Raw genomic sequence first — 11936 nt, forward strand, 5'->3', positions numbered from 1 at the left:
TGTTAGGACATTTTGGTATCCTTGTGAATTCATTCTACCTGAAACGAATGCAACTGAGCCCACACCATTGTAAGCAAAACAGCCCCAAGTCATGACAGACCCTCCACCTAATTGGCGCTTGCAGAATATTTTTCATTTCTTATATCATGCCAGTAGAAATTCCAGCCATCTGGTCCATCAAATTCCATTTTTTTTCCGTCAGAAAATATAATTTCTATCCATTGGTTGTCCCAGGTCATGACTTTCTGGCCAAAGTTCAAACGCTCTATTTTGTGTCTCTGCAGTAACTAAGGTTTAGTCAATTTTGCTGTATAAGTGAACCTTCCAGACCTTCTAATTGTGTTATAAATCGTTTTCTGACAAACTTTTAAACCTGTCGTCGGAATCAGTTTCCTGGTTGAGTACTTTCCAATAGATGCAAGTTGGCAAACTCTTCTATCATCACGCGAGGACAAAGCTTTAGGTCTTCCCCCAGTATTCTTTTTACCATAATTGTCTTTCAATTTAAAAAAAAAATTGTTGACTACAGTCTTTGATCTTCCTATCTTTATCGCAATAGCACGACTACGCATTCCTGTTGAAGACAAAGCTTCGATCTGTCCTCTTTCACGATCAGTTAACTTCTTATCCTTCGTCATCTTCACAAAGATGACCAATACTTCGAAGAAACGTATGATAAATATGAAAATTGCAGCGTTGTCACAAGCTAGTAGTTGCAATGGTAATTACACAATTATATTATATTTATTTTTAAAAAATGACTGGTGGCCTTAAAGTTTTTACTCAGGCAGAAATACTAACTTTTTAAATAACCACGTTTCTCATAATTATGTATTTACAAATTATGTTTGTGGCATTTATTTCTTATCAATTAATATTATTTGAATTCCTTTTATTTCATTTTATATTTTCTCAAATTTTTACTAGCCTTAAAGTTTTTACTCAGGCTGTACATCTCTACAGGCTGTGGCAGTTCAAGTTCACACTCGAGCATTAGTCACTGTCTGTAGTATATATTTACCGCCTCATGATGTCGTTAATCAACAACAACTTGATAACCTAGTGGACCAGCTTCCTAAACCATTTATTATGCTAGGCGATTTCAACGGACATGGTGCTTTGTGGGGATCAGAAAATACAAATTCTCGTGGACGACAGATCGAGCAATTTATTTCAAATAACTGTCTCTGCCTCCCAAATAAAGACGAGAAGACTTGCTTCCATAGTATTGATTTGGCTATATGTTCTCCTGAGCCCATGCCGGTGCTGACTTTCGCAGTAAGTGAGGATCTTTACAATAGTGATCATTTCCCTGTTATAGTCTCCCACGCTGATAGTGGCGGTGCGACATTATGTCCTCCGCGTTTTCAATTCCAGCGGGCAGACTGGGATTCTTTCAAGCATTTGGCAAAAATCACAGAGTATGATTAATTCTTACGATATCATGGAAGAAGTGCAACATGTCGTTGACAATATAATAAACGCCGCAAATGCCATCATTCCAAAGAGTTCTCCATGTATAAGAAAATTCCGCAGACCGTGGTGGAATGAAGCTTGTCGCGATAGTTATAAAAGTCAGAAAAAACGCTGGAACATATTTAGAAGATACCGTACGACAGAAAATCTTGTCGCTTTTAAGAAAGCCAAAGCCTTCGCTCGACGGATTCGACGTCATAGTCAGAGGGAATCTTGGATCAAGTTCGTATCTTCAATCACATCCTCAACTTCCACTAAACTTTTGTGGAAAAAGATAAGAACTGCAAATGGCATTTATAGCGAATCCTCTATTCCCGTTTTAAAAACAGGAAATATGTTGTATTTTACCCCATTAGACGTAGCTAATATTCTAGGCCAAGCATTCGCACAAGTTTCCGCAACTGATTCTTATAGTCCTGAATTTCTGGCAATTAAGAATCCCGCGGAACGGTTGCCTTTGCATTTTAATGATCGACATACGTTTGCATACAATTGTAAATTTAGGATGTTCGAATTGCAAAGGGCTCTCTCTCAAGCCCACGAAACATGCCCTGGACCAGATGGAATAACTTACAGCATGCTTCGCCATTTAAATGCAACTTCTCTATCTAATTTGTTACTACTGTTTAACAGGATTTGGACTGAGCAGAAGTACCCTAAACAATGGAGCGAAGCTATTGTAATTCCAATTCTAAAACCTGGGAAAGATCCATCAAGCCCTCTACACTACAGACCAATTGCTCTTTCCAACTGTCTTTGCAAAACTTTCGAACGCATGGTTAATGCTCGTCTAATCTACGAATTTGAGAAACAAGGCTGCATCTCCCAGTTTCAGAGTGGTTTCCGCAAAGGAAGATCGACTTTTGATAATCTGATTTTGCTGGAAACCGAAATTCGCAATTCATTTGTCAGGAGGAACCACCTTGTCTCCATATTCTTCGATATTGAGAAAGCTTATGACCGTGCGTGGCGCTATGGTATACTTTCTACACTTTTTAAATTTGGGTTTAGAGGAAATATGCCCATATTTTTACAGAACTTTTTATCATATAGAACATTTCGAGTTCGTGTTAGTAATTTTTATTCAAATCATTTTTTACAAGCTGAGGGTGTTCCTCAGGGAAGTGTCCTCAGTGTCACCCTCTTTATTGTTCATCTCAGTCAAATTTTAAATCATTTGCCCTCATTTGTACACGCCAGTCTGTATTATTTACCAGTATGTATGATTTACAGATCTCGTGCCAAGGTGGCAACATGAATTTAATAGAACAGAAATTGCAAAATGCAGTTAATGAGGTGGTAACTTGGTGCAATAAAAATGGTCACACTATCTATCCTGAGAAGAGTCGATGTGTTCACTTTTGCAGGAAAAGAAATGTGCACTCAGATCCTGTTATAAAGATAAGAGGCACGCCAATTCCAGTTGTGAATGAAGTATGGTTTTTGGGAGTGATCTTCGATCGTAAACTCACTTTCCTTCCATATGTCTTAAACTTGCGGAAGAGGTGTGAAAAAAAAATGAACATTTTAAAAGTACTTTCTAAAACATCTTGCGGTGCCGATCGAACCTCCCTATCGCACTAATGTTTGCAAACACTAAAGCATGGGCTCATAGTGTGCGTTAACATAGACAATAAGGTACCACTCGGGTCCGACAAGCGGAGGCCTGCTTCCCTTACGTCTTTAGTGCGAGTCTTTCGATTGCTCTATGAGACTTCGTCACGTGTAAGACAGCAAGAGGCTGCTTACGACGTTGACTAACGTCTCGTGAAAGCTGAAAAATAAACTATATAAAGGTTAAACAAACATAAACTATACAAGATATAACAAAACTAAACTATAAACAAACAACAGATATAAACTACAAACAAATAACAAAAATAAACTAACAAAGATTTAACTAAACGTAGACTATGAAGAAACAACAAGCTGAGACGACATCAACATACTTGATTCTCGGTGAGACGACACATTAGTTAGAGCTGACCCCAGACGTCAAAGTCCGACGGAAAGTCCTGGAGTCAGCCCAAACGCGCACATCACACACACACAATAATGAAGACATAAACGACTTACAAGTCACTTGGTGGCTCCGGAGGGGTCAGGTGTTCTGCGAGATCGACCCCATCGGTGAATTGCCTATGCCCAGTTATGTGTTCGACGTATATGTCGCGAGACCACTTGATGCAATCGCTGACACATAACTTGCGAAACTTGTTGAGGTAGCCCCGTGGCATATACTTCAACAGAAACCTGTCGTTCTCGGGATCCCAAGCTCCCAGTGCGCCAACAACAATAGGTACAATCGAAGTCTGCACTCCATTTGAGGAATAGAGGGGGAGAAGACTCGCATGTTTGTCGTGCTTCAGACGTTTAGCCTTCTCGAAACCCTCCATTCTGTTCTCAAATGGAATGGTGACATCCACTATGAAGACCTTGTTCCCCGACTGCACCACTAAGTCGGGACGAAGATTGTCGGGGCCCACTCTTTGGTTTTCAGAAATGATCGTGCACCTGGTAGCGAGCGCCTTTTTTACTCTTGCGACGATGGTATCGTGCCGGAGTTGCCAGCCACGAGACTTGCTCTTACAGTGGTTGAGGACGTGGGGCAGAGTCTCTAGGTCAGCCTCGTTGCATCTCCGACACCTCTTGTCTTCCTTCCATACCTGGCTTCCATTAAGGGGGAGGAGGTTCAACCTAGCCCTGTGAATAAAACGCCAGTCAGCAAAGCGGGTGTAGGTGCCATCAGCAATGAAGTGTGAGCTTGCAGGAGACTGGGCCACACACTCCATTGCCTTACCCTGACTGGGTTTGTCGATCAGAGTGGTCGATCGGTTGTTCCTCAACCGGTCCCTAATGGAGAAAATGACTTTTCTCCTACCAGATGCACGAACAACAAGGTCGTTGTACTTGACCCTTGGCACTCCGTCGTCAAATTCCCACACTACTCCGAGACGTCTGGAGGCGAGTCTGGCACAAGTCCCAGACGTTGGAGTAGGCGTTGTCGGAGGTGGAGAACGGGCCCTCCGTCACTCCCGACAGGAACTCCTCCAGGTTCGCATCGGAGGGGGACGGAATCTTCAGCCGGTGAGAGATGGTCTGCCTTAGATCTTCAGAGGCCAGAAGTACTATTTCCTCGTCTGAGGAAGTCAGAAGCTTAAAAGCAGTGTCAATCCTATTAAGATCCGACTCCTCAGCGGCAATCGGTATAGAGCAGGAGCCCTTGCTCTTGTGGCCATACAAGTACTCATTGGCCGCGTTCTCCGGGAGGCCAAGGGTGTTCTTGATTTCACTTCTAATGGTGGAGTCCCAACGCCTGCCATGCAGTTGTCTGGAACTGCGCTGTCCGCATGGGGAACTGGAGAGCCGGGAAAAAGAAAGATTTAAGGGCATCCAGTCTCTGCCATGGAGCAAGGGCAGAGGAAAGGATCTTGGCCCCAATGCCGGACAGGTCATTCAAGCTATTGAAGTCAGGCCAGGCGTTGAAACCCACAGGTCTACCTAAGAATCTGGTGAATTCACCTTCCTTCAGTGGAGAGATATTTTCGTTTCCAACTCTGAAGCACGTATTTTTAACTCCGACCGGGGTGCAGCCAGAGAAGTGAAGGGACACCGATTTCTTGGGATTCAATTTCATGCCGAGTGCGGCAAGTTGAGCCTGTACAGAGTCGAGGTTATTTTGGAGCTCATCTGGACTGGCAGCGAGGAGGCAGAAGTCGTCGGCAAAGGCCAGCACTTTGTGTTCTACGTGGTCTCCTTGAATGCTCCTGATCACTGGATCAATACAGATGTTAAAAAGGAGACCACTAATAGGGCACCCCTGCTTGACCCCGCTAAGGATGGGAATATCAGACGTAGCGCCGCCGTCCGAAAGGATTTTAGTCCTCGAGCCTCTGTACAGGTCTCGGATGATGTCAACAAATAGTGGTCCAGTCCCCACGGCTTCGAGAGCCTCAAAGATAGCTTCGTGAGGAAGAGAGCCAAAGGCGTTTGACACATCGAGCCACCCGATGCAAAGGTCTTTCTTCAGATATCTTGCGGCGTCAAGTCTCCTCTGGAGGGAATAGTTATGTTCTATCACGCCGTCATGAGGAGTAAACCCCTTCTGGCAGCGCGATAGAACAGAGTATTTCTCGCACCAAGTGCTGAGCCTAGCCGTGAGACACTTGGTGAAGATCTTATAAATCGTAGAAGATAAGGGCAATAGGCCTAAACGATCATTCTTTCGCGCATGGATCCCCCTCAGGGGCTCACCTACTATAGGTGAGTACGGGTGTCCCAATCCCGAGGTACCCAGGGATCTATACTCCCTTTCAGTTCGCTCTCCCCTACGCCTTCTGCTTTCTGCTGTGTCTTTCCTTCCCTCGACGGCAAGCGAGGGAGCTCTCCATGAGAAGCTGTCGCCGCTCTGTTTGCTTCTTGCTTCTCATGGACAGCCAATGTCCCACGTGTTGGCCGTGCGTGGCGACCCATTTGAAAGACGGGTGGTGCACTGTGGTCCCCTGTGCATCAATCGGCTGGTAGCTAGTCACCTGAGTGGCTAGTCTGCTAGGGATCAAGCGAAGGGGTTACTCCTTGGGCTTGGCGTTAAGGGTGGTCACTGTCCCCGGGGGTAACTCCGAGCGTATAGGTAACCGATTAGCACTATGGTAAGTGCCGAGGCTAGACGTCTAGAGCCGGTGGCTGCCATCCCTTGTTGGGCTCCGTGGTGGGCGGTGCCGTCGGACCCGAATCATCTCTAATATCGCATGGGCTCCTCCAAGAAATCTCCCTTCAGTGGGCATCGAAAACAAATACATTTTTCATCTCCTACTCCATTTGATACATATTTCGTTATAAAAAGAGTGTCTGATAAGCAAGAAACTTTTAATAATGTTTCGCCTTTTCTCGTTCAAAAAGCAATAGCAGCAGTTGTCGGTGAAGTTCAATCCATCCGCAAAATGCGTTCAGGTGATTTGCTGGTGGAAGTCTGCTCGAAAAAGCAAGCCCAGCAAATCATAAAATTAAAAGCTTTGGCAACAATACCTGTCACTGTAAGCTCTCACATGTCACTTAACTATTCAAAGGGTGTAATTACATGTGGAGAGCTGTTTAACGTTCCTCTAGAGGAAATAACCATGGAACTCAAGCCACAAGGAGTTACAAATGTACGCCAAATTAATATTCGCAGGGATGGGCAACTTCTCCCTACAAAACATTTTATTATTACCTTTCATAGTCCGAAATTACCAGAATTTTTATACGCAGGCTATATAAAATTACCCGTACGACAATATATCCCAAATCCTTTACGATGTTTTCAATGCCAGCGTTTTGGTCATTCGAAAACAAACTGCCGCGGGACCCTCACTTGCGCCCGTTGTGCAGAAAAGGGCCATGATAGCCAGCAGTGTTGCTCACCAGAAAAGTGTGTAAACTGCGGAGGCAATCATGCTTCATTTTCCAGAAATTGTGAGCGCTGGCAACTAGAAAAACAAATAACAGCAATTAAAACTAAAGAAAATTTATCCTATCCTGAAGCTAGAAAAAAAGTTCTAGCTCAAACACCCACACCCGGCTTAACATATGCATATGTAACAAAAAAACCGTTTTGTGCAAATTGTTCCTGTAAAAATTGTGTTAAATACTCCACCGAAAACAAAAATACAGATAAATCCTCTGAATCTGAAGTTGAACCTACTGTAAAAAATATCCCTGACAACATCAAACCAGTCAAATCCAAATCTAATTCGAAATCTCAAAATTCACTGAAATTAAAGCTTGCGAAACGTGGCTCTTCATCGACACAGTTGGCTTCAAAATTAAAATTATCAAAAACACAGAACTCGGTCGCACTGGGGCTGGCGACGCAGGATATCGCCCATAAGGATTTCAAATCCATTTTTGGTGGCGCACCCAAAAGTCCCGATATCATTGAGCTTCATCCATCTGAAGGGGATGACGATGAATTGGAAATGAGTTGCGATGTTTCGCCAACTCAAACAACTGATAGTGACTTTTCTGTTAATACAAAAATTTCTTAATGGGTACCTTCCTTTCATGGAATTGTCGTGGCATTCGGTCCAAACTTCCTGACATCAAGTCCATCATTAATAAATTTCATCCCGTTTGTCTTGGTGTTCAAGAAACCTTTTTGGCACCAAACATTCCTATTAAACTGCGCGGTTACAGCTGTGTTCGGAAAGATGCAGACACAGAATCTCACAGTTCTGGAGGTGTCTGTATTTTCACTTCTAACCTTTATCCGAGCACACCTCTAACTCTACATACATCTCTACAGGCTGTGGCTGTACAAGTTCATGTACGGACATTAGTCACAGTCTGCTGTCTTTACTTACCACCTCATGCAGTTATATGTCAGCAAGATCTTGATAACCTAGTAGACCAGCTTCCCTCACCATTTCTCTTACTGGGCGACTTTAACGGACATAGTACATTGTGGGGTTCAGAAAGTACGAACTCTCGAGGGCGGAAAATTGAGCAGTTTATTTCTAACAACTGTCTCTGCCTGCTCAATACTGAACAGAGAACGTACTTCCATGAACCCACACGTAGCTTCCATACACTTGATCTGGCCATATGTTCTCCTGAACTCTTGCCGTTGCTTAAATTTTCAGTCAGTAATGATCTATACAATAGTGATCATTTTCCAGTTATTGTCTCATATGCTCAAGGAGGAAATAAGACTCTACGTCCTCCACGTTTTTTATTCCATCGAGCAAACTGGGATATGTTTATGTACTCAGCAGACATCTCACAGGCTATGGTCAGTATTTCAGACATCACAGAAGCAGTTCAACATGTCATTCAAACACTTATAAAAGCCGCTAATAACACCATACCAAAATCTTCCTCGCGTCTAAGGAAGTTTTACAAACCGTGGTGGAATAAAGAATGCCACGACAGCCATAAGAATCAAAAGAAACTATGGAATATTTTTAGACGATACCCAACAACAGAGAATCTTGTCGCTTTCAAAAGAGCCAAAGCGCTTGCTCGCCGCATTCGCCGACGTAGTCAAAGAGAATCGTGGATAAAATTTATATCATCAATCACATCTTCTACTTCCAGTAAACATTTATGGAGGAAAGTAAAGGCTGCTAATGGGATTTATAGTGAATCATCCATCCCTGTTTTAAAAACCGGAACTGAGATGCACTCTTTCCCATTAGACATAGCCAATATTCTTGGTCATACATTCGCACAGGTTTCCGCTATGGATTCTTATAGTCCTGAATTTCTGGCAATTAAGAATCCAGCGGAACGGTTATCATTGAATTTTAATGACCGAAGTTCCTATCCATACAACTGTGAGTTTAGGATGTTTGAATTAAAAGCCGCCTTGTCTCAAGCCCGTGATACAAGTCCTGGGCCAGATGGAATCACATATAGTATGCTTCGCCATTTGAATGAAAACTCGCTTTCCAACCTACTATTTTTATTTAATAGAATCTGGACGGAGCAGAAGTACCCATCACAATGGCGTGAAGCTATTGTGATTCCAATCCTGAAACCTGACAAGGAATCTTCCAATCCTCTGAGCTACAGGCCAATTGCTCTAACAAGTTGCATTTGTAAAACCTTTGAGCGCATGGTCAACGCTCGTCTTATCTTTGAATTGGAGAAACAAGGATGTATCTCGCCGTTGCAGAGTGGTTTCCGGAGAGATCGTTCCACCTTCGACAATCTCATTTTACTGGAAACCCAGATCCGTAACGCTTTTGTTAAGAGGAATCACCTTGTCTCCATATTTTTTGATATAGAAAAGGCCTATGACCGTGCTTGGCGCTTTGGAATACTTTCAACACTTTATAACTTTGGTTTTAGGGGTAATCTTCCCATATTTTTAAAGAACTTTTTATCTCATCGAACATTTCACGTTCGTTTAGGCAACTTTTATTCAAATCATTTTATTCAAGCTGAGGGAGTTCCCCAAGGAAGTGTCCTCAGTGTCACGCTTTTTATCGTTCATCTTAGCCAAATTTTAACAAGCTTACCTTCATCTGTACATGCCAGCCTTTATGTTGACGATCTGCAGATATCATGCCAAGATAGCGATATGAATGTAATTGAACAAAATTTACAAACTGCCGTAGATAAATTAGTATCTTGGTGCGATAACAATGGGCATACTATCTCTCCGGAGAAGAGCCAATGTGTCCACTTTTGCCGGAAAAGAAAGCTTCACCTTGATCCGAATATACATATTCGAAATACTCAAATCCCTGTGGTGAACGAAGTACGGTTTTTAGGAGTGATTCTTGATCGGAAGCTCACCTTCCTGCCACATATCTTATATTTACGGAAGAAGTGTGAGAAATCATTGAACATTTTAAAAGTGCTCTCGAAAACATCTTGGGGTGCCGATCGAACCTCCTTAATCCGTGTTTACGAAGCAGTAATTCTTTCCCGAATTGACTATGGGTGTACGGTGTATGGTTCCGCCTGCCCATCAGTTTTGAGGCGATTGGATACCATTCACCATTCTGCTTTGCGTATCTGTTCAGGGGCATTCCGTACTTCTCCGGTTGAAAGCCTATACGTCATATGCCATCAGCTACCCCTTTGTTTAAGGCGTAAAAAATTGTCTGCCATATTTTATTTTCGAATTAAATCTGTTTTGAATCATCCCTTGAGCCACATGCCATTACCAGTTAGTCTTCGTCGACTTTATAATGCACGTCCCTCTCACATCCTCCCATTTTGTGAGAGAACTAAATTGCTTTTGAATGACTCGGACATTAACGCTGTTCATGTTAAAGTTGTTGACACTTTTAGTTTTTCACCTTGGGATATACCGCAGTTTTCGTTTTTGAATCCTTTTACTGGCTTTGATAAATCATTAACTGCTCCAGTTGTCTTCCAACAGCTCTTTTTATATCATCGCTATCGGTATTCTTCCTTTGTGTCAATTTTCACGGATGGCTCAAAATCGGATGGTTATGCTGGTTGCGGCATCATACTTCCATCTGATACACTCAGCCACCGTCTGCATAATTGTTGCTCAGTTTTTACTGCTGAGTTGGTGGCAATTTTCTGCGCACTTGAGAAAATTTCATCCTTTACTCAGCACAAATTTATTATTTACACTGATAGCATGAGCGCACTGGAGACACTGTCGCATTACCACAATCGGATCCATCCGATTGCCATTAAAATTTTGCTCACTTTGCGCCTGCTTCAGAATGATGGGTTTCAAGTAATCTTCTGTTGGGTTCCGAGTCATGTCGGTATCTTGGGAAATGAGAAGGCAGACTTGGCTGCAAAGTCTGCATCGACTTCTTTGAGCATGAGCCTTCCCTTTAATGATGTTAAAAGGTCCATTGCTCATCATTTCTCCTCTATCTGGCAAAAATCATGGGATCTGCAGATTGAAAATAAATTACATTTTATTAAAGCGAACATTGTGCCTTGGCCTGTCCATCCTATACGTGAGATGGATGTTAAATTAACACGTCTCCGTATAGGACATACGCGCTTTACCCACAAACATCTCATATTTGGCGAAAATGCGCCTATGTGCAATGGCTGCAAAGTTAATTTTACTATTCGGCATATCCTAATTGAATGTCCTCTCTTTAATTCATACCGTGCTCGTTTTTTTACCCTGTCTTCAACATTGCAGGACTTAGTGGGTGAAAGATACCACCCAAATATTTTTAAATTCTTAAAAGCTATTGACTTTTTAACTTATATATAGACTTTTTAATCATTCCTTTTTGTGTATTTGTACATTCCATCATTGTATCAAAATTTCATGAATCATAGTTTTTTAATTTTAAAATGTTAAAACTATTTTCTAATCTTTTGGAAATTTTCTTTATGTCTGTGTTAATTAAATAAATGGGTGTTTTTAAACAAATTTTATACTTTTACCATTTGATTGGCGCAGTATAGCCAAATATGGCTCTTGCGCCAGTAAAAAACACACAAAACCAAAACCAATTCGCGCATGGATTATGGCTGTATGGTGTATGGGTCTGACCGTCCTTCTGTTTTAAGACATCTTGATACTGTTCACCACTCTGCTCTCAGGATCTGCTTTGGTGCCTTCCGCACCTCTCCAGTTGAGAGTTTATATATAATTTGTCACCAGTTGCCACTTTGTTTGCGGCGTCAAAAATTATCTACTTTATTTTAATTTCGTGCACTATCTGTCCCAAATCATCCCATTCATTATATGGTTTTTTTCCTGAAAACCTTCAAAGAATCTATGATGCCCGACCTTATATTCTACCTTTTTGTCGGAGAGTCGAAAATGCCCTGCATAACTCTGATCTCAATAACATGGCCATTAAATCTCTTGATCTTTAGTCTTCTTTCCTCCTTGGGATATTCCAAATTTTTCTTTTCTGAACCCTTTTTTTAGCTTTGATAAATTTTCAACTAGTTCTGTTATTTTTCAACAGATTTTCCATGCCCACCGCTGCCAGTATTCTTCTTTTACCCCAGTGTTTACA

The 11936-nt window shown here is 42.1% G+C and overlaps 1 protein-coding gene across 1 annotated transcript; it reads right to left on the reverse strand.

Annotated features, from left to right (window-relative positions):
- Window positions 1–3548: 3548 nt before the first annotated feature.
- On the reverse strand, window positions 3549–4268 carry LOC129956732 (uncharacterized). Its single transcript, XM_056068669.1, has one exon. It carries the CDS (start codon window positions 4266–4268, stop codon window positions 3549–3551), a length of 720 nt encoding a protein of 239 aa, XP_055924644.1.
- Window positions 4269–11936: the final 7668 nt, after the last annotated feature.

This window comes from Argiope bruennichi, chromosome 11 (assembly GCF_947563725.1).
Source record: "Argiope bruennichi chromosome 11, qqArgBrue1.1, whole genome shotgun sequence".
Lineage (NCBI taxonomy): Eukaryota > Metazoa > Arthropoda > Arachnida > Araneae > Araneidae > Argiope > Argiope bruennichi.

What these genes read in the sequence shown, in the direction of transcription:
- LOC129956732 (XM_056068669.1), bottom strand. Translation starts at nt 4,268, where the DNA reads ATGGAGTGTGTGGCCCAGTCTCCTGCAAGCTCACACTTCATTGCTGAT.